This window comes from Myodes glareolus, chromosome 19 (assembly GCF_982192425.1).
Source record: "Myodes glareolus chromosome 19, mMyoGla1.1, whole genome shotgun sequence".
NCBI classification, from domain to species: Eukaryota; Metazoa; Chordata; class Mammalia; order Rodentia; family Cricetidae; genus Myodes; species Myodes glareolus.
Genome location: NC_142044.1, coordinates 6,031,984 through 6,055,723, shown reverse-complemented (window position 1 = coordinate 6,055,723; position 23,740 = coordinate 6,031,984). Strand labels below are relative to the sequence as shown.

Genomic DNA, 23,740 nt, shown 5'->3' with positions numbered 1-23,740 from the left:
TTGCCACATTTTGCCACTTGGAGGGTATTTATAGGCTGTGATTATGTCCCCTGAGTCATGCCTCAGGCTATACAAATTTAGATCACTTTTTCCCGAGCTCCAGTTACTAATCTCTAGAACATCGCTTTGTCCCTTCTGTCCTAGGCACTTGCGTGGTGCGTAATGATCCAGATGTGTGGGCATTTTTTTTAATCGTCTATATATTACTTACTTAACTTCCCTCTGTTCGATCTAAAAATAACTAATTTAAGGTCAAACTCAAGACTCCTGTATCTCTTAGACATTTATTCACCATCGGCCAGATAGTTATTCTGTTGTTCCTCTCTTTTGTCTGTTCCTGACCAGTTTTTACATAACAACTGCTCTTTATATAAGAACGACTAAAGAAAGTTAAATAGTTAAAATCGCTTTTGGTGAATGAATATATATATGGATTGAGCCTTTAATGTTGGGTGCTACATCTTTATTAATATAGCTCGTATACTTTCTCATTGCTAAGAACTCCTATGCTTCCAACCCAGGTCTGCTCATCACGAATACCCCAGTGCCAGAAATAATGAAAACCAGTGCAGGCCATGTGACTGGTACTAGGTTAGGCCCTGAGCTCCACCAAGGGCCACTTGAAGCCTCTGCAGTGCTCAGAGAGCTTGTTGGCCTGGCTGAAGGTCTGGGCTCTGCCCCTGGTACTATGCATCCAGCAGAAAGAATAGAGGAAATTAGGTCGTTGTATATCTACTTCTCTTTTGCAAAACAAGGTCACTCATAATTATTATGACTTTTATAAAAATTACCACAAAGTGACATATGAATGCATATTTTATAAGCTAAACTAACCCTTTTACAGTGCTAATTTGATGCAGGAAGCCCCAGGTTCAAGTCCCAGCCATGCATAAATCAAATGTGATGTCACACACCTGTAATTGCAGAATTTGGGCGGTAGAGACACGAGAATCAGAAATTCAAGGTCATCTTGGGATACATATATATATAAGGAGTTTACAAACAGCCTACTAAGATTTCACTCCTTTTCTAGTTTAGCTGGTGCTGTACTTTGCCCATCCACTATTTTCTCTTTTAATTGTGTCCAACTAATCTGCCTGTGTTGACCAAGCAGCCAGGTAAACAAAGGAATTCTGTTGTGCTGACCCCCACGCCCTCTTAGGAACACAAATCTTCTCATTTTCCCGGCTTTTGTTGTCCAATTGAAGGTAGAACAGTACTGTCCAGCTAATGAATGGGCCAGGTCCTCTTTGGAACTTTTACTTGGTATTTTAAATTCTGTAAGATTTTTCTCTAATATACCATAATAATATTTTGCACTAATGTGAAATTTGTAGAGTGTGGAGAAAAGAAAGATGGGGGTTTTGAGGTGGAGGCTTCATGGGATGAGGGATTGGATGAAGATTTAAACAACATGAAGAATGTTTTCCATAGTTCACATTTAAAGGGAGAAGCCACGCTGTGTATCTGGGTCGATCACAACGCCAGCTTTCTCTATTCTCGGCCTGCTTAGTGTGAGGAAGGTAGTCGGTTGGGCTTCCTGTTCCAACCAGAACATCTGCAGATGACCTCATCTAATGTACCTGTGCAGATCACCGTAGCTCTCTACTGTCCTTCGAGATAGAGGGTGTTCACCATGGTCACTGCCTACCTGTCCCCACCCTGCACACCCAACACCTGTGCCCAACGCTGTACCATGGTTCTCCACTACTTTCTGAACCTTTGTCATATTCTTGAGGCGTTGGTGCATTTTTTAAAAAAGTAGGAGGTCACAATGATGGTGGACCCCCAACTCTTCTCTGCTATTATTACCCAACAGATTGCACAGTTAACGGACTGATGTTGCTGTGTTATGATTAGTTAGAGCCTATTTTTCACTCAGGTTTGCTTAGCTATTACCCAGCATTCATTTCTGCTCCAGGAAATCCCCCAGGATTCCATATTACATTTAGTTCATGTGTGTCCTGAGACTGGTCTGAGGTGTGACACTTTCTCTCTTTGTTTTAAATAGCTTTGCCATTTTTGAGGAAAGATGCTCGAGTATTCTGCAGAACGTCTCCCTACTGTGGTTTTCTTTCTGGTCTTTTTCTCCTTACTCGCCTCAGATTTGGAGAAGGGATAATTCAGAAGCCAGGTCTCACTTTCCATAACACATGAGGAGTGAAGAAGGCAGATGCGATGTCCCGAGGCTGGGGCAGCGACAGCCCTGCTTCTGCTCCCTTGGTATTGCTCCTCTGGAGAGGAGATCGCTGCATGCAACTGCAGCCTGAAGAGAGGACTCACGCTCTGGACTTACCGTCTGAATTGATGCTTTAGAACCTAGGCTTGGTCCAGATCAACACAGAGTAGATTCGCATTGAACGCTGATGAGCAAAGTGAAGGGCAGCCACCTCCCACGCTACCGGGGAGGTAGTGGGACTAGGCAGTGGCCCGAGGGACACTGGGAAGGCTGCTTTCAGCAACAGCTGCAGCCTGGACAAAGTCAGGGACAGCATCCCTTATTTGTGCTTTGAACTTATTGGACAAGATCCTTCGATGGCAAAAGGATGAAGGGCTGCAGACAAATGTCAGCAGAAATGAGACTTTCTAAGTGTGGAAGGTGCCCCGTTTTTCTCCTCTCGTTCTCTGAAGCAACCCTTTGACTCTGTGTTGAGAGCGGTTTGTTCAGCAGGAGCCTACGGGCTTGAAGAGAACTGTTTCTATAGGCTCACAAATTCCTATGAGCTCTTTCTCCTCGGAAGCCAGGCACTGAGGGTCGAGGCTGTACTGGGCTAGGAAATATCCTCAGTCTCAGAAAGGCTGACTTAGGATATCGTGTGAGAGGCGAGAGTAAGATGTCACAGACGTTCAGAACATAGAGGTCCTGCGTGAGAGCAGACAGAGGTGCGGCCGCACACAGGAGAAGAGTGGGTGAGGCATCCGTCCCTGAGAGCCATGACTGAAGCAGAGGCAAAACAAACTGAGGCACCTGGGGAGGAGGCCAGAGTGAAGCCATTAAGGTTGAGGGCTGCAGAAGAGAAGGCAATCCAGGCTGCAGAGAAAGAGAAGGCGAGGCCCTTACAGTCTGCCTCCACTTTTAATTTGTTTACCACATACTGAGGTGATTTTTCACAAAGTTAGCCTTGTGGAAAACCATTATTTAATCAAGGGAAGAATTGGATTTATAATATTCTGTCTTGCAAGAAAACATTCCCCTTTATCCTGTGCATATATTTTAACGTTCACTGTAGTGCAGTGTTCCGTACACTTGCTGTGCATATCATTAGACACTAGATGTTTGCCTGGGCAATTCCTCAAATGGGGTTTTAGCAAAGAATGATTGCTGGCTTTTAGTTAGTTGTTGCAGATGACAGTGATGTGTAGTGAACGCTGTATCCTGAAGGGGGCGCCCACAGCCCGCGCTGGGCCACCCGAGCTGCTGATTTCATAAGCACAAGGCAAGTAAGTCTCCTGAGGGAGGGTGCCTTTGCTAATGATTCGGCGGCTTCTGGGTACCTAGATGTTTTTGCTCGCTTTTGATTTATGTTGATTGTTAACGGCATGTTGAAATAAGTGTGCTTGTCACATAAATATGCTCTATTAAAAATGTGCTTTATTAAAGTCACCAAAGGAGATCAGTAGAAAGAAAAGCAGGGAATCCATACTTTTCTCTTTCCTCTCCTGCTTTGTAAATCCATAAAGAAGCTGCATGCCTCCATCATGATGCGTTTGACATGCACTGATGGACGGGGGGAAGGACTGGATTGGGCATGTGAGGGCAAGGGTTAGATATCCCGATGAGAGATTACCTTAGACATGACTAGCCTGTAAAAAAAAAGTCCCTGCAAAACCAGCTGCGGTACCTCTTCCATGCCATTGCACAATTAAAAAAAAAAAATAGTGCAAAGAGAGTGTCAACCTTTTACTTTGGAAGTGAAGAGTTCCCTGTATTCAGCTTGACGGCTCACTGAGCCAGTGTCTATCGCTTGTGACAGACTTGTGTCTTAATGCCTCGGTACTCGGGTCAAAGCTGTAAATCTAAGGACATAGCCTCCTCTCGCTGTTTTACCTATTTCTGTAGAAGACTCTGGTCCTTAGAGTGTGAGGAAGAAGTCGGGAGTCTGATTTTTAGGTGGTATCGAGACAGAGTCTTATGGTGTCATATGGTCAAGACACAGAGCAGCTAAAGTGGCCACCCTTTTAAAAACCTGGCTAGAGAGAAGGGCGTGTGAACTTCTCGCAGGCCTGCAGGAGCCTGGCAATGTAAGGCTATCGCCTGAGCTCCCATTCCTCAGGATTCATTAAAGAGCACTTGGTTACTATGGTAACTGTCCCTTTTCAGTGTTTATGAGCTACAAGGTCTCTCACAGCATCTCAAGCACACAACCACACAGCTGACGACCGTGTGCACTGAGACATTTGATGAGGGCCTCTATCTGCTCTGCACTCTGCAGAGGAGGCGTGTCCGCATTTCCGGTTATGCTGGGTTTATTGGTTTTTTAAACTCAGTTACCGCAAGCTCTGACCCCGACCGAATCCATGGCTCTTGAAGGCGTTGTCCTGCCCTCCCGCTTACTCCCCCTCCCTCTCTCATGGTGAAGAGGGATGAACATGCTTGAGTTTGCATGCAGTGAAAAGCCCTGATCCGAGGATTGTGAATGTGCCCCGGGTTCCATGGGTGGACCTTGTATGAAACTGAGCGGGAAAGGAAGGGCGCTCACCCACAGAGAGTAGGGACTTTGAGGGGAAATGAAACAACGAATAGCAAATAGCAACAAGAATCAAGCAGTGATGCTTAGGGATATGGATACAGCCATTTCATCAGGGGTCGCTTCAAAGACACTACTAGGAATCTTGCTTGAAGTAGTACATTGTATGTCATCTAATTTCAGAACTGCGGTCCTTCTCTTTTTCTGTCACACACACACATACACACACACACATACACACAGAGAGACATAGATACACATACAGACACATGTACATGGAGACATACATACATGTACACACAGAGAGACATACATATACATACAGACATACACACATGAACATATATGCACACATACACAGAGAGACATATACACACTTGCATACACATACATACACAGACATACGTACATACATGCATACACAGAGACATACAGATGCACACATGTATCTACCACATATGTAGCAGCCCAGCAGTCTGTGCTTCTGTTTTGAAAAGCTGGTCAGCATGCAGATCTGCTTTCCACGCCTGTTGCTGACAGAATGTGTGAGGAGCTCCTCCCCCGGGCTCACGTTGTTCCAGTACACATGGTAGGAGAAGGGGAGTGGGCACACAAGGCTTGTGACCGTGCCTGAGTAGGCACAAGGGTGGTGAGCCCTGTGATTTCTTGCTGTGTTGCCAAAGTGTTGGGCCCTGCATGTGGGCCTACATGTGTTTGTGCATGTCTGCAGGGGCATCCTCCATGCAGTTATTACAGATGTACACGGTACCCGGGACAACTTGGCAGATGATAATTTATAGTGAAGTATGTTGAGATATGAGTGTTTTTTGTCTTTAAATTGTTAATCCACACAAAATCCAGCCCACTATCCAGGCAGTTGGGGAAGTAATAACCTGATGGGAGAAAAAAAAGCAAAAACCTTTCTGGTAAAAGCTTTTCCTTAGAAAGGCTTGAGGCTGAACAACTTCTTTGCCTTTGCTGAGCTGGGTGTGGCACTGGGGATGCTGCTTGGTTTAAAACAAAACATTGATTTTGTTGTTGCTGCTGCTGGGCCACACTGCTGGGTTCAGGACATGGCACACAAATCCTTGGTGTGTAAGGAATGGCTGCAGAACTTGGTACACAGTTGTACCCACTCATCAGCAGGTGGTCAGTGTGTGGGACGAGCGGGGGCTGTGCCCAGCTGTAGTTGTCACTCAGAACTCATTGTTTGATGACCTCACTCGGGCAGGGACTGAAGATAGCATAAGAGAATGCTAGTTCACGGAAGACGTCTCTTGGTTCATAGACGCCTCCACTTCTCACCAAGATAGAATTAAACTGAGAAGCTCGCTGGGTCCTTCTGCTAAGATAGCCCTGATGAAATCCGGATTCTTCAGTGCCCCCAAAAGCTGACCTCTTAAAAATTATTTCTAGTGGAGCTGTTCAAACAAACTGCCTGAGATTATTTTCATGGCCTTCAGAAGACAAGTTGCTTTAAAAGAAGTTTGGACTGCATGCAACTAGAGTCTAACTTTCCCCGCCACACACACATACACACAGGCACACAGGCACACACATACACAAACACGCACATACGCAGAAAGACACGTGCTCACACACACAGGCAAGCAGGCATGCACACACATGATGTGCACACACAGGAAACATACCCACTGCTACTTACTGCACATTGTTTATTTAAACATGTTCTTTTGCAGCTGAACCTCTCAAGGGAGCTAGAAGCGATTTGGGGACTTTCCCAGCATGGGCCATACCGTTCACGTTATGAAAATGGAATAAGTTAGCCCAGAGTGGCGGGCACCCATCCTATGCTGAGAAGCCTCCTCTGCAGAACTTATGTCAGCGTTAAAATCAGAAACATAAGCCCCAAGAGAGGCTGCAGAAGGGGCTTTACCTGAACACCTGTCTCGTCTTTCTCCCTGCCTAGCACACATTCATGTTTGCTTGTCTCTGGGAGCTCGATATTTACCTGTTGAGTGAGCGAACAAGGTATTAGTGCCCCTGTGCCAGTGAACAAATCGGTGCCTTGAAATGGGTGTGTGTTTGTCTATTTGGGGTTTTAAATGTGTGTTTGTTTATTTGGGGTTTTAAATGTGTGTATGTTTGTCTATTTGGGGTTTTGGTTTTGTTTCCCTTTCGAACTTTGTTTAACATTTCTTGGACCCATCTCAGGATCCACATTTTACAGGGTTTTTTTCCCCCTCTTTGAATTGAAAAGAATAAAAAGAAAGGAATCCCAGGCATTTTTGTCATTGTCCCTAAAGCTGCAGTATTCCACAGCCAATGGCCAGGGAGCACCCCCAGCCTGTCCATCACAGTGGCTTATTCCAGGCTGTTTCCTTTTGTAGGTCCCAGAGCCACTCCTAAATCTGGCTGGTTACCCTAACAACCTGGGTTCTAGGTTATAGAGAAGCCAAAAAGAGTTCATGGGGACCAATGGAAATTTGATGTCAGTACCTAAAGGGACTCCCAGGGGCCCTATACTCAGAGTGCGGTAGGGAGTCGTGGCTTTAGAGCAAACCTCAGCCGAAACACAGGCTCCTTCCAGGATGTGAGCACAGGGCCCTGATAGTTGGAGATTTAAGTATCTCAGGGAAGGGTTGTTTTTGTTTGTTTGTTTGTTTGTTTTAGTGGCTTGAACAAGACATCAAATGCATAATTTAAAGCTTGTTTGTTTTGTTTTGTTTATTTCTTTCTTCTTTTTGCAGAGGAGGGGTTTTGAAATATGGCCCCTAGACTAGCCACATCACCACTGGGGATTTGCTCCAAGTGTGAATTCTCAAGTCCTGTTCCACCCCTGCTCCTTCAGGAGCTCTGTAAACAGAGCCCCGCAGGCAAGTTTCCCTGCACCCTAAGACACCGCTGCACGCTGCAGTTTGAGAAAGAACTGGGTAAAAATTAGAGACTTGTAAAGTCGACTGTAGCCCAGCTGACCCCAGAGGCAGAATGCTTCATCCTGAGTCCATTCCTGTCTGGACAGAACTTCCCTTTCTTCTGTATGATACTCTGTCTTGTGCTTTACTCATGAATCACATCGCTTAACCCAGGAGATCGGGGCCCTTTCAAATGGTTGGTCCATGAAGTAAGGGGCGAAGTGCTAAGGCCTGACTCCGCTTTTTACACCCAAGTTGGAAAAACATGATCGGCAAAGAGATTGTAGATTCCGTTTCTTACCCCAACACCTGTTTTGTTTCTTTTTAAAGTTTTCTGAATTTCTCTTCATTCAAGACTGGAAGAATGAGGTTAAGGATAACCGTGATGGTTCAATAAGAATCCCCAGGCATTGTATATTAGTTCACTTTTGGACAGAAACAAGGGAGGAAGGGTTTGGTTTTGATTCATGGTTTCAGAGTCATCAAGGTGAGGAAGGCAGGGCCAGGCAGCCCAGCTCACAGCAGCAGTGAGGGACAGGAGCTGTTCACAGAGCAGAAAGCAGAGAGCAAGAACCAGGGGCCAAGCTACAACTGTGAAAGACCGGGCCCCTACCGACCTACTTCTGTGAGCCAGGTCCAAAGACCAAAAGGTTCTACAGCCCTCCCTAAAATGTGCCATCCACTGGGAAACAAGCATCCACAACATGAGTCTGTGGAGGAAATTTCAGTTTCAAACCATGACGCACGGCCTCTAAGCCTGTGTGACCATCTGGAGGCCGTCCATGCCGCCATGAAATGGGAAAGCATATGGAAGACTCACATCTCAGTCCACGGAGGGAGAGCATGTCTGAAAAGTCTCCAACCTGAGAAGAGAAAAGGCAATGGCTGCCGGTAGAGGGGAGAAAAAGGCAGATGAACGAGTCATCAGCAATCACCCTTCACACTCCAGGGTCCAGGCCTGCGTCAAACTCTACATTCCCTCAGGTTTTATCCATTGATTTATTGATCAGAAAAGTAGCTGTGTTGCACAACCACAGTTCAGTTATTTAGGAGGCTGGGTGTAGGAGAAGTTTGAGCAACTGGGCAACATGGTCCGAGACCCCATTTCAAAAAACCAAAAGCAAAGGCCAAGGCTGTGGTTCTGTGGTAGAGCATTTGTCTCTGATGCATACGTCCCAGGTTCAATCCCCAGAATGGCCAATAAATAATAAATAAATATCCCCTCAAACAAGCGCATTGAATACAGGTGTGAATGAACTATAGCACAGATGCCAGGAGCTTAGGGAATAGGGCACAAATAAAGGTCCAAAACTTCATACGTGGTAGGAGTAGGAGTGACGATATGTACAGGGGACATAATGGAAACATTTGTCAGTCTGTCTTTTGAGCAGTGATTCCAACCTGTGCACATCAGCCGAGCCAGACCCGCAGAAACTGAGCCTAGGACCCTGGAGCTAGGAAGTAGAGGTCACTCCGACTTGAGATCCTCCTCCCTTCCTTTAGGGTAAAACAGATATTTACGTTTAGACTCAAGTCTGCATCTATTTTGCCTTTCTAACACCTAATCCTCAAAATATTGTCTCATACTCAAGACGCAAGAGCACAGACGCGGGCCTGCTTTCTGTGAGTCAGAGTCGTCAGTCACAGACACACTCCTTCTGGATAAACATCCACGCGGACCCTTCAGTTCCCAGCTCTCCTCACACGGTTAAGCTGAGATTCTTGATCCAAGGTCAGGGCCTCCTCCCTGTATTCCTGGGCAACAGACTGCACGTCTGTCCTTGCTCGTAAGAGTTCACTTGGCTGCTACACGGCACAGATCCCTGCCAATCCACCAGGGTGCCTGGACCCCAGCCCAGAGCACATCGGGCAGGCAGCATGGATTCTCTGGACACCAGAAGGCAGTTGACTTTCCAGTTTGAAGGACTTTGTGTTCCTGCAGAACACCTACTCAGCATCTTCCCTGAGAGACCGAGGACTGCACAGAGAGCAGTCCGAGGACTGCCAGAGAGCGCTAGGAAGGGGTCAGGGCTGGGCAGGTCTGCTTTGCGACTGAGTCATGTCAAACCTGTTGCCTGGTTTCCTTTGTCTAACTTGATGTCTCTTTGGCAGAGAGGCAAACAGATCACTACTGCTTTTTATGCTATGATTATGTTGCCTGAAGGAGATTTTTCCATCGGTTCGCCAGGCCTGCCCTTAGGACTGTTACTGAGCTTGCAGAACCTCCTTGGACCGGGTGTACGGCCTTCCATCTGTCTAGAGCCCACAGAAAGTTCCTTCTGGGGCAGGGTGTCAATTGCCCCTCTCAGGGCGAAGCGTGGCACTCATGCAGGGGGTGGTTGCCCGTGTTCCTCTGCCTATCATCTGCTGCTGATGCCTTTGCAAGGGCAGAGGCTGTGGCTCTGTGGTAAAACATTTGCCTCTGATGCATGATGATGTCTCAGGTTCAACCCCCAATATGGCCAAAAAAAAAAATACTCTCAAGCACACTGAGTACAGATATGAATAAAATATAATACAGATGCCAGGAGCTTATGGACGAGGGCACAAATGAAGGTGTAAAAACTCCATACGTGTAGTAGGAGTGTACGAAACCTAGAGGCTACACAACAGAAACATTTCTCAATCTCCATCTTTTGAATTGCAGTTCCCACCTGCCCTGCGAATCCTTCCCTCTAAATGTTTTTCTATATTTGTAATGCTCTTTGTCTCGCCAGCCTTCAAAAGGTGGCTTCTTTGCCATTAGATTTTCTCTCCGCCTGACCCCTCGTCTCCTCCCTGATTTCTTTCTCAACAGGAAATATCCTGACATTGCTCTCAACTCAACTCTCCTGCCAAGCATTTCAAGGAAACTAAGCTTCCAAAAGAAAAATAATGGAAAGACAATTTATCCATATTTTTTAAAGTGGAGTATTTTGGTACAAAAGACTACTGAATTCTGCATGTCAGAGGAAAAGACCATAGTGGCAGTTACATATAGACATACATTTATTGTATACTTACTATGTATAAGAAATTTCTGAGCACATGGGGAAGATAAGGTATTGTGTATGTTATCCAAAAAGGGTGTGTGCTACTGGGGCAAGCAAGACACAAATGTGGGAAAAGACAAATAATATTTCAAAAGGGACATGGACAGCAGTCCCACTGGTGCAAGAGATGGGGAAGAGGTGACTACTGGTGGTGGGGGGGGGAGGGTCCAGATGATAATCCTGAGCTGAGTTCATCTGCAGTGGCTCCAGAGAAGGCTGGGTTGTGTTTCGGCAAGGGCACCGGATCAAGAGGATGCTTGAGGGTGATTCTAGGTTTGTGAAGAGAGGGCAGGCGATCTAATGTGATGAAGTCAGGGTCAAGGAGGAGAGAGGGGAAGGTTCGCTCACAGAGTCATAAAGACACTGTCGGGGTGAGGTTCAGATGGTAAAGAAGTAAAATTAGGATCTACAGGGGCTTTGAAGGCTGAAGTAACTATAGAAGAATGTCTGGAATGAAGCTCAAGCACCTGGATGCTTTCAAGCCATAGTTCGAGTTGATCTACAACCTTTACGATTTACTTTTTCAGAGCCGTGGTGAATTAGCACGACCAAAGCAATTTATAGAGAAAAGAGTTTATTTGGGCTTACGGTTCCAGAGGAGTAAGAGCCCTTCAGGGTGGGGGTGGGGCAGCAGGCAGCAGGTGCTGTGAGACCAAAGCATGAACCATACTCCTTGCAGGTTAAGGTTTCTGTTTACAGTTAAGATGGTTAGGATTAAGTTCCTGTTGGTCCTCTGTGGGTTAAAGTCTCTGTTTGTAGTTAGAGAACAAATTCCCGTTTGTCCAGTGCTAAGTCCTTGCAAGGAAAGGTTTCTATCCGTAATTAGGAATAAGTTCCTGTTTCTTAGATTGGATATAAACTACAAAACATATTTTTCAACCTAAACTCGCTCTTCTTCCTTCCTCTCATCGTATTTTTCTAACGATGTAACAGTCAACTCTCTCATCCCTGAAAAACTCTTTATCTCTCCCATAAGAGACCTCAAAATGCCAGCAGGGGCTGTCCTCCAAAATCCCGACTTAGGGACTGGCCAGTCCCGGTGCACCCCAAAACAGCTAGCTCTAATTGGACAATTGAGAATTTGGGTTGGTTGTTTCTTCTTTTTTTGTTTTGTTTTCCACAATATCCAGTTTAACACAAGTCTGCCCTGGGCAACCTAGTGAGAGTGTCTCAAAATACAGAAGAAGAGGGGCTAGGGAATGGTCCACGGTAGCCAATAAACAAACATCCTCAGAAGCCATGGAAAGGGGGTTGAGAAAAAGGAATTGATTTTAGAGATTTTTTTTTTTTTTTTCTGGCCGGGAAGCTCCAAGAAATGGATGAAGCAATGGAAGTGGAGTTAAGGAGAGGGGCAGCTGTTAATCCCACCGCTGGAGGATAAGACCACTACCACAGTTTAAAGCTAAATTTGAAGCAAGCTTTAATTAAATACTGGCCAGGTGGATGGGTTCTGGCCAGGTTATACTCAGGTTCCTGGGAAATGACCCAGAATCAAGTATGGCAAGGGCTTAAGAAGGAAAACCCATAATTCGTTGCATTTCCGGTCAGGTCCAGTCAGGGGCAAGCACACATCCTGACGTATCTGCCCATATGTGATCAAGCACATCAGGTACAGATGGGTTAAACAAACTTCTTCAGAGGAGTAAAAACATGAGGTTTGTTATCTCCCATAAACAAAAGCCTCCAGCATTGTAGAAACTGTCTGTCGTCTAAAGCAGGGGGCTTGCAGGTCAGAGGCAATTTTGTTTCATGGATCTCTTAGGCATAGTAATTAAAACTTAAAGTGTAACTTTGGCTCCCACACAGTGTTGCTTAGTTGTGACCCATAATTAAGTAAATGCCAGGTGAGAGTAATGGACAGCACTCAAAATCAGGGGGCAGGTTTTTAACTTGGGACCTAATTGGGCGGAAGAGAAACCTCCCTTGGGCAAGTTACTCCCCTGACCTTGGTAAAAAGTAGATTTTCTCTTTGATAAAATGCAGAGGCTACAATAAGGATAGCACCCACTTTTGGTGAGTGTTGGAAGGAATTGATGCCTTCAGTATGGTGTGCAGCACAACAAATATTAATGTGGTCATCATCGCAGATAAAATAAGGACAGCACAAGAGGTTTAGAAGCTGGCAGGAAGATACCAAAAGTAACCACCCCAGAATGCGGAATCCTACAGCAAATAAAGCTTAGGAGAATCAACAGTCGGCCCAGGGCCCAGCTTGGCTTGTCAATCACGGCCCCTTCCCTGTCCTTGCACTGACAGGTCAGTCAGGTGCTATTTTGACCACAGTGTCACCAGAATGTTGCTTGGGTGCTGCATTGTGCCAAGCCATTAAATAGTTTGGGGTGATCCAAATATATTTTAGAATCCTTCGATTCTCAGGCGCTCAGCCGGACAGAGTGAACTGTGGCCTCGGGGAAGATATTCTAGACACTTCTCTGTGAAGATCCTCTCTGGGTGCATGGTAATGAGAACCTCTTACGATTTCTACAGTTTTGCTATTTTAAAACTGAATCCTCTGGTTATCTCCATTGTATAAACTCCTAAAAGCAGACCGGTTCTAGCAACCGGAACACTCCCACTACAGCACAATCTCTGACTTTCCTTTGATTTTTCTTGCTTCTTTTATATGTAAAAATTATTACCTTTCAACTGCAAATGGCTTTCGTTTGAGCACTGATGAAGCTGACACCTTTTTGTTTATTAGTCACCAGGGTTGGTTTTTCTTTTCTTATAAAGAAATGTCTATTCCTGCCTATTGTTACTGTTTCTTTAGGTGACATAATACTATTTGTCTGTTTAAGGGTTCTGTCACCTTTCTGGCAAGCTCTCCGAGCTCCTTTTGAGAAATAAATGCCGTGGTTCCTGGAAAGCATTCTGGGTAAACCGTGAAGTGCCACGTGCCTGGTACTATTATTGAAATGCTGATCTTGTTCATTAACCCACGTTAGAATCCTGTTTCTAGCAGAGAAATCTTTGTTAATTCAGAAACAGTCTGACTAGACTGGTCAGCTGCATGGGCCAGGGATTGTCATCGGGCTCACCCACAGCACCCAGCACAGCACCCAGCACGTGGCAGGTGGGCCAAAAGTACACAGATGAGTGAGTGCTGCCCGGGGCAACCATAAACCGTTAAGGATTAGCTACATTCTTTCACCAGTGCAAAATTTGGTTTCTTTTTTCCTTCCTTCCTTCCTTCCTTCCTTCCTTCCTTCCTTCCTTCCTTCCTTCCTTCCATCTTCCTTTCCTTCTGAAAGAACTGGAATCAGCACAAGGCACCCAAGACCAAGTTCTCAGCACAAAGGAGATTTATTTGCCCCAGAGGGAAGGGGCAGAGACTAAGAGACAGGAGATAGAGAACTAAGGAGAAGAGGGGGGTGGGAGAACAAGGTGAGGGGATAGAAAGGAGACAGATGTGGCCTATAGGCAAATGGCAGTTTATAAAGGTAAAAAGGGAATCCTGTGTTAGGATGCGGTGGTTAATTTTGATTGGAGAGATTAATTAGGGAAGTCAAAAGGAGGCTTTAATACTTTGAAAGCTGGACCTTGATCATAAGCCTCAGGGGTAGAAAGTGGCCAAATAAGGAACTAGACCTTGGTGGCCAGCTGTAGGAATGTGATCTAATGGTTTTGGGTTTGTTTGTTTTGCTTTGCTTTTTAGCAAGGAAGAGGGAACAGGGAAGGGCAAGGCCTGCGGAAGTGTTTGTCGGTCAGGCCTGCTAGAGCCTGCCACTTCCCTTCCTTGAAACCAGGGGTGAATGCATCTGTGTAGACGGGATTTCACAGGCCACAGCTCTGCAGCAGTTATCTGAGATCCTCAGCCTGCAAACCCCAAGTCTAGGAACCTAGTTCCTCTACAGTAACATCACAGGTCTAGTTAGCAATCTAACCTCATTCATTAAGTTGTGATCCTCCTACCAGAGCAGCTAGGTAAAGCCGGTGCTGGATCTCTCTCTCTCTCTCTCTCTCTCTCTCTCTCTCTGGATGCTGGATTCACTTCCTGTTCCCCATTTGTGCAGAGGACTGTGATCTGTGAGTCCCTCCAAAATAATACTCAATTCCATGTTAGTGTGATTACTTTATTCACGTTCTCCTTCAGAGCCAGGGAGTTAATCCTCAGGAATTCTTTGCAACAGTGCCCAGAATTTTAGGCATCCCAGCAGCTAGGCTATTATTTCCCCAGTCTGTTCAAGTCAGCAGATCTCTGAGTACCTGGCTGTGACTGAGTCCTGATGTCCTCCTGGGTGTCACTCCGACCCCAGGTGAATCTGCCTGTGTCTCTGAGTCAGGTGGCAGCCTGCACTTCTGCAGGTTTGTGCTTTTGCTGGTTTTTCGCTTTTTTTTTTGTTTTTGTTTTGATGGGGTTTTTTGCATCTTCCTCTTCCACTGAATGCCTTATATCTGTTTGGGATAGCCACATTCATTTGACACCCCAGGAGCCAGCAGCTCCTTAGTTATGCTTCTTAGAAGCAAGTGTCCTTTGGTTTGGGTCAAGTTCAAGCCATACATTGTATTGCTACCTGGGATTCAGGCTGTGCTAACTGCGTTTCAGAACATGCTAACTGGGATCCAGGCTGTGTTAACTGCGATTCAGGCTGTGTTAACTGCAATTCAGGCTGTGCTAACTGGGATTCAAGCTGTGTTAACTGGGATCCAGGCTGTATTAACTGCGATTCAGGCTCTGTTAACTGGGATCCAGGCTGTGCTAACTGGGATTCAGGCTGTGTTAACTGGGATTCAGGCCATGCTAACTGCGATTCAGGCTGTGCTAACTGGGATTCAGGCTGTGTTAACTGGGATTCAGGCCATGCTTTGGGCTCTGACAGAGCCTCAGAGACACTCAATATCAGGAGGGTGGATGAAACGCTAGAATGCACCAGGCAGAGGAAGGTGATGATCAGTTGTCTCCGAATTCCCATCCGGCTGGAAAACAGCTAGTCACCATCAGAACTGACTGCCCTGGTCCTCTTTGCAGGGAGTGAAGAGTGTCCAGGTTTGTTTTAGCAGGGCCTGCGCCGGAAGGCCTCCTGCTTGTGTTTGGTTTCTGGTCCTGAAACCTAGAACTGGGTGACTCCTGAAAGGTCACTCATCCCCTCTCAGTTCCTATTTCTTCGTTGACTACCAGAACAGTGATGTGGGTGCTGGGAAATCAAGTAAAGCCACATTCATGAAGGGGCTTGGGGCCTGGAAGACCATTGGTCCATGCCTAGAACTTGTTGAAGGAGCCACGAAAACCACAACTTTTGGGCCACATTTGCTGTTACTTTTGCCTTAGTCCTAGTGGCCTGAGAGCCCATCTCCCAAGCCACTACCCTGGGTAGTGAGGATAGGAAAGAATGCTTCTCTGCGTGAGGATAGGAAAGATTTCTATAATAATTTCACACATGATGTGGGGGTCATTCTCTTTTATTCTTCTTCAATTCTAATTCCCTTTAGTTCCTATTCTCTATTTCAATTCTCTCTTGCTTCTTTGTTGACCTCGCTTAAATACTTTTTTTTTTTTTAAAGACGGCTTAAGGAAATAAGAACAAAAGCTACAAGAGTTACATCTCATTGGTCATAGCATATTCCTTGGGTAAACTATAGGGCAAGAGCCTTTTACCATGACAACACAAGGTTTTAAGGTCTCTGGTGCAAGACTGTGAGCAGAAGCCAGGGGAACAGCGCCCTGGTGAGACAAGCTGCAGAGAGATCTGCAGAGACTCAGGTCTTATCAGTCAGGCTGGACGGAGGAAGTACTGGCCTGGTGTTTTAGGCTGTTTTGCATTAGACCTCTGCGGAGAGGTCTCCACCTCTGACCTTGTGTATAACTGCAAAGTGTTTAACGTGTATGATCCCTTTACAGAAACAGTCTAGTTTGAACTGAGGGAAAAGTGAGCAACCGTGTGTAGTTTGAGTAAAAGAAACAAAGCAGACATTTAAGTGTCTTACCGTTCTCATGGGATAATAAATCTAGTTATGAAGCATATCCTAGTATATATCAAAATTATACAGATTAATGAGAAGTCATCTTCCTGACCATCCATGGGTAGATGTGCCCATTAGACTGAGATGCAATCATGAGATCACATGTACATATCATAAGAAACTACATGCTACGGTGCAGGTACTGGGGAGACACTATAGCTGCTTTAGCAGATGTGAAACTTTAGACAGGAGTAACAATTCCCAGAGTCAGTGGTCCTGTGGGCTCTACCTGAACAGGGTTCTCCTCCATCAGAGAATCATAACTCAGGTGGGTCCACAACTGAGCACCAATTATCACCAACGGCAGCCCCCACAGCCTTCGACACTTAGTGTTCTTTTTATTTTTTTTCTTTTCTTTGCCCCCCTTTCCCCTTCCTGTTCTTACCTGCCATCTTCTCCTTCTTGTGGCTTTCTCCTTCTTTCTATGCTTTAACCTTCATCCCCACCCCCATGCATACCCAAAAGTGTGTTATTCTGTTCTGGTTCTGCCCCTGGAGACATTTAAAATACTAGAAAAGTAGTGGGGTTTCTGGTGACTGTCCAAATGCTTCTTGCAAGCTTCATAAGCCACAGGTCTCTGCTGTTGCTGTTCAACTCTGTTCCTGTAATGCAATCACAGACACAGATAATATGCAAGTGAGTGAGGGCAACTGTGTACCAATAACATTTTATTATAGGAGGAGGCTATGGGCCAGATTTGGGTTGCAGGCCAGGGACTATAGTTGATTGGCCTGTAGATTCCCCTCATTGGATATCCATTCTCTGACATCCTGTTCTCCACTGAGACATCTGGGAAGCCTTTGTTGCCTCTTGGGCTATGCTTGTCCATAGTACAGTGTAGTGATATTTTGTTTGTGTTTTAACAAATAAAGCTTGCCTGAAGATGAGCGTGCAGAGATAGGTCACTGGAGGCCAGCAGTGGTGACTCACACTTTTAACCCCAGCAATAGGGAGGTGGAGACAGGATTGCATAGGACTGGGTGGAGAGAGGGGTGTAAGGCAGAAGGAGACAAGAGCTCAGTGCAGTCTGGAGATGCAGTCTGGAGATGCAGTCTGGAGATGCAGTCTGGAGATGCAGTCTGAAGCAGTTAGTCTGAGGACAGGATCACCCTTTTGGTCTGAGGATTCAGTAGAGAGGTACAAGGTCTCTCTGGTGGCTGCTGCTCTGCTTCTCTGATCTCTCAGCTTCCACCCCTAATATCTGACTCCAGGTTTTTATTAAGAACAATTAGAATTTGTGCTATAGAAGGCTTCAAGCAGTGATTGGAGAGGCTGACCTGTACTACCTATCCAGTTAGAAGTGGTCCTGGGCTACACAGAGAGACTCTGGTTCAAGTGGGGGAAAAAAATGAAAGGAAGGAGGAGAAGAAGAAATGTTCTTTTGTTCTTAGTTAGTAGCATCATCAATTTAAAGCTGAATGGTGGCTCTGAGTAGTCCCCGTAGGCAAAGGAGTTAAGAAGCATACAGTGGCGCCTGCTTACCTCAGATGGTTTCCAGATAAGTGTGCCCAGCCTGCACTGAGCGGCTCTGAGCAAGCCGCCCTCACTGTTGAGCGGCAGTCTGCACTGAGTCCGGGATCTACCGTTGTCATGTCCACTTGACTCTTGCGTGGTTACAGTCGCTTGCTCCAGGTCAGAGCTGCTGCTGCCGTCTTCAGTCACTGTAGCCAGAGGTCTCCTTGTGGAGGGAGGAGTTCCAGGGGCTTCTGTAAGGTTCTCCCTAGGTGGTTTTGTGGGAGAAGGGACTTGCTGCCAAGCCTGACAATCTGTGTCATTCCCCAGGACCCACCAACATTGTTTTTTACAGAGATCCTGTGGGTCCCCTCGATGGCATGCCTTGGTGGGCATGATAAGAATTTTGCTATCACACAATTACTGGGAGATTAAATTAGATGAAGCTTTAAATCTTACTTTAAACATATTACCAATCTAAACTGGACAGTGTAGCTACTCAGTAGATGACAAACAGTGGACATAACTTCATCGAAATGCTGCCCAAACATGGCCGGAAAGGGACAGAGAGATCAGGTTTCGCACTTGGAGCTGCATTACAGAGACCATCGTCTCTTTCCACTCCGTTATCTGCCTCTTTCTGCTGCAGAGCCTCGTGGCTTTCCTCCAGTTCTTTGGCTTTCTGGTTATCTGCCTGTTTGTGCCTGTTCCAGTCCCTTTGCCAGCGTTCCTCTGCCATCAATGATGCTCACTAGCTCTCTTCGTGTCCCCTGTGGTGAGGGAGGAGGAAAAATAGGTCATCTTCCATAAAAAAAAAAAGAGTGAATTTTGAACGCCTCAGCTGTTTCTTGCCCTATCTTCTCTTTTCATTTCCTCTGAGGAGAGCTTAGCGATTTGCCACCCTTCCCTTCTGGTCCCATGATTCAGAGCTGGCCCTGAGTATAACAAGCACCTGGCCCATTGGGTGCCCGGGAAGGGACCGGCATAGTTTAGCCCAGTTGACCCCTGTGTAAGAAACCAATCCTTTCCCACTCAGACCATGCCTGGGGATGTGTCAGGAGATGTCGCCTTGCCAAAGGCAAAGCAGATCCCCGGAAAGTCACAGAATTCTAAGGCCAAGCCCACGTGCCGCCCCAGAATGCTGTCCCAACCCTCACTGGCTGGCCATGCCAGCAGACAAGCCTTCCGAAACCTAATAAGCATCCCTCATCTCTCAGCACTTACCTGCTCAGTATTCATAGGCTGCTCTGCCTCCTGTTCTGCTAGCTTGCCTGGCTCACGTGCAATTCCTGTTTCTTCACAACACTCAATTATTTTTAGTTTCCCATTTTCTGAAAGCTGGTGATTAAAATATGCAGGATTTATGTTAAGTAGCAACACCGAAATTGGCCAGTAACTTACTTTTATATAAATGAGGATACATGCAAGGGCCTTCTAGATGCTCAGTGCTGTGTGAGGTACACGGGGTGAAGGACATGGTCCCTACCCCACCCCAAGGTCAGACTTCTCGTGTCTGACACAATTGATGCTGTCATGATCTATACCACTGTCCGTGGCCTATATTGCAGCCAAGAGTCAAAGAGCAAGGGACAGGATTCATTTATTCCTCTAAATCAGCGTTTGGCAGCATTTTTAGGAATCAGCGTTAAATATTTTGTCATCACTGAGGACCAGTCAAGCTCCAAGCAATTTCCATCTCAGATTAATAATGTGGTTGAAGCGATGCCCATCTTCCTTTCTGTGGGAAGCTGGTATAGAAGTCTGAATGGAGGAAGGAAGATTGATTTTGCAGAGAGCAGCAACTTTGCTTAATAATGACAATGTCCTTGAAGTCACACCAGTTAGCATTCCCAGAGATGTGCCTCCTCGGCTCCCCTCCACGAAGCTGGCAGAGGAGGTAGTTGGAACCCAGGACTCATCCACTATGGTAACGCTGAGAATGACTGACCAATTCCAGCCAAGGAAATTTTACTAGCATCTCGAGTCTTTGATACCACACAGAAAACAGACAGAGAAGCACCACAAAGGATGGAGAGAAAAGTGAGTTCCTATTTATTTTCTGAGAGTGAATGATGTTTTCAGCAACCATACACTTTTTGTGGGGCTCCCCATAAAGCTTGAAGGGCAGTTGCTCCCAGCTCCTGAAGCCACACAAGATCCTGTTGTAACTCATCTCTGTCCCGCAGCTACATGAGCCTAGGCTGGGTACCACGGGTGAGGTATTAATCCTTTTTATACCTCGGCCTCCTTCTGTCGGAGGACTGATAACTGCATCTCCCTCCTAGACGATGGAAGAGATTTAACAATGAGCTATTACTGTTTTGTGTTGAGTGTACAAGGTAGCTTAACAGGGAGAAATGGGGTACGCTTTTTAAAGATGCCACTAATAGCACCGTGCTGGTTCCATTGACTTTCTTTTTGTGTTTTGTTTTTCCTGTCGATCACATAGGAACCCATTCCTGCTATGGGTGAAATGAAGGAGTTAAGATACAATAGAATGCCAAGACAAGTCACTTTTGGGGGGGTCAGGAAGACCCGCAGTTCTCTAAGGAAAGTCCCTTCCTCTCCGCCTCTCTCTTGGGATGCTCGTGGGCGGGGCTGCTGCCTGGGCTGGCTTTGCTTCGGTGATCTCATCTACAAGAGCAGGCGGCAGGCTGGTTGCTAGAAAAGCCATTAGAAAAGGACGCAATGCCTTTCCGCAGCTGTGACGTGAGTGGCATCCAGCTATTGACTAAGTCAGAAAGCAACTTAACGCTAGCTTCGAGGCCCCTGGTCCTCTGTGGGTGTCATCACCCTTAGCTAGTGTAATCTTAACTGGGTCACAGTAGACAGAGGGGGTACCCCCTCCAGAGTGAGACCTGCCTGCCACTCCGATGATACAGGCTCAGGGTGAGCTTGACTCAGGTCAACATCCCCCTGGCCAGCAACCAGAAAAACAGCTTCCTTGTGAATCTGCTAAAGAGGAGACAACAACCCGGGGACCCAGTTCACTGCAGGGGAGGAGGGGTGTTGCTCATTGAGCAGTCCACAGCTAGTGGCCAGTGAGGAGGAGGAAGGGTGTGAACAAGATCCTCTGCATGCTTGTGAGACCAGAAAATCCCTGGTGATGCATCTTGCCGTTCTCCAGCCCCATGTGGAAGAAGGGTCTGGCCCACACTCGCATCTGCCCTCTAGGTGATTTGTCTGTGATCCTCTTTCCCCATTCGGGCCACCTGCACTCTGTCTTACAAACATCCATGCAGTTCCAGCTTCATAGTTTTTTCCTGCCTGTCTGCACCACTGAAATCTCTAATAATTGATATCCTATCTTCAGGTTAATGATTTTTGTTGTTGTTGTTCGTTTGTTTGAACAAACTATGGGGGCGGGGGGGGGGATAAGTCATCTGTGCTGATCTTATTCTACTTACAGTAATGGCGTCCACTGGTATCCATTTTGTTGTGAGTAACAGTATTCTGCTCTATTTTGTGACTGAATAATATTCCATCGTGCATATAGACCGGGGCTTTTGGACCATTTCAGCTGTTGACAAGCCCTGCGGCTCAGCCTATGACTCGGCTGTTGTGAATTGGGCTGCAATAAATATGGCATGCATAGCTCTTTGTTAACTGAATGATCCTCCTCGGGCCACACTGGCTGTCAGCCTTTGATGGGAGTAACCAGCTGTGCTCACTGATGTAAAGATACAGTGTAAGGAAGGCCAAGGGGAACCCAGAGGTTGGGTCACTTATTTGAAAGGAGGAGTCCAGGGTCTCATGGTGTGGGTAGCCTGTGGCAGGGTGTGGTCTAGTGTGGGGTTGTGCCCTCTCAATGCTTCTGTTTCTCTTATTACTGGGAAAGAAGACATCCCCTTCCATCTCTGGGTTAGGATCCAGGAGGGTACCATGACTGAGAGTCTCACCAGATTCCCTCCAGGGAAGAACAGAGGTTCCTTAGAGGAACACCGGCGTTCTGACCTTAGAAGACGGGAGAAGACTGCTCAGGGCAGCACCACACGCTCACCCCCACTCCACCCCTGCGGACCGTGGGTGGGGCCCACCTAATAGCAGACTGTGCTGCAAAGACACCCCAGGTTTCCTCCAGCTGTCTCCCAGACTGCTGACCCTCACAAGTTCCTATTGACTGAGTTCCTTGTAGTCAAAGCCAGAACATGAGTGTGGCTACCTTTGTCCTTATTGCAACATCGCCCACTTAGCCATAGCATAGCAAACCTACCAGATTGAGAGCGGAGATTCTAAGTCTGGCCTTGCCTTTCACACCAATAGCAGGCTCTGTTAGAAACTCATAAAAGCTGAGGGCTGTCACGTGACAGTGAAGTAGAGATGCAGGGGTGTGTTTGGAGAAGGACAGGACCTGGTGACATGCACGTTGACGATAGCTGCAGATAGATGAGTTTAAAGGGACCATGCGCAGCCCTCATCTCTGTCCAAGGCTTCGTGCAGGATCAGCTTGCAGAAGACCTCAGACTGGACATTCAAAAAGAACTTCAGCTTCAGACTTTTGAGACGGCTGTGAAAAGGAGGGTTTGTCACAATCCCAGAGCCAAACTAAATGCTTCCTACCCCCCTCCCTTGCTTTTGTCGAGGTGTTTTATCTCAGCAGCAGAAAAGTAGCAAAGACAATAGGGCTCTACAAACAGAATGTTCTCCAGCTGGAACGAGTTTCCTAATCTCTGCAGTGTCTCAGGGTATTGAACTACGTGAGTTAACAGCTTCGCGTCAGAATTGCCACTGGAGAAGTGGAAGGCTAAGACTCAGCCTATGCTAAGGCTGCTAATACTGTAATTGCCGAGAACTGCTAGTGTCAATGAATCCCTGCTTCACGTGGGTGGCTCAGATGCTACAAGGGTGATAGCTGTCACAAGTTTACTTATTTATTGCCAATGAACCTGAACCACTGACAGCAACTGCTAGGCACTCAACAGAACTCCTGGACTGTGTGTGTATTTGCTTCCGGTTTAACTCAGTGTTCTGGTTCCAGAACACAGTCATGTCACCAAGGTTAAGAAATAAGAGTGACCTGAAGAAGCAAGAGATAAATCGTGGGATCCCTTTGTTTGGCCATTTTATATTTATAAAGCACCTACTATGTGATGAGCATCAAACAACCTGCTCTATGACTCACAGTGTGCACCCACTAGGAAAAGAGTCTGTTCAGGAGACCCTGATCCTACTCTTAAATTAGGGTTGGGTTGTGGTGGGTGCCGGCTCAGCACATGTGAGGGCATGGGCTCCATGCTCATAACTTGAAGAAATAAAAATGAAGCAAAATAAAACTCAAAGAATTTGAGGCTACAAGGAAAATGCAGTCGGTTTTGCCAGAGCACTAGGGTTGGATTCTGGGATCTACAATTCTTGTCGTTCATTCAGAACAGCCGTAGCTACTCAGGGGATCTGGTATGACATTGGTTTACATGGTTGTACTGCGTGATAATTAAAGCAGGGCTGTCAACTGCCCCTGTGCGAACATGGGCAGAAGGTAGAGTTTTAGGGGGCAGGGAATAGAAGCGAGGAGGGCATTTGGGGTGACGAGCAGAAAGTGCAGAGATGCAGATGTGTGAACGCTCCTCAGAACCGCGGAATTCCAGCTCCGGCTGGAAGGAGAAGCTGAGTGTGGATGACACCCTGTCAGACACCTTCCTTGTGAAAGCGGCAGCAGTTCTTTAAGCTGCGGGTGATAATGCCTAGAATTCTCATCATGTGTGAGTGTGACTGCATTTTTATCACGCCTTAT

General features: G+C 46.5%; 1 protein-coding gene across 5 annotated transcripts in view; it reads left to right on the top strand.

The window, feature by feature from the left end:
* Positions 1-23,740, top strand: part of Dpys (dihydropyrimidinase) — a 103,586-nt gene that overhangs the window by 38,545 nt on the left and 41,301 nt on the right. The window contains exon 8 of one of the 5 annotated variants that reach the window (XM_085679023.2): positions 2,012-3,629. The exons of the other annotated variants lie outside the window; for them this stretch is intronic. Within the exon in view, the coding sequence (XP_085535149.2) occupies positions 2,012-2,150 (139 nt within the window). The 3' untranslated portion in view covers positions 2,151-3,629. Of the gene's footprint in view, positions 1-2,011; positions 3,630-23,740 lie in introns of those variants that run through there. 5 annotated transcript variants of the gene reach the window in all.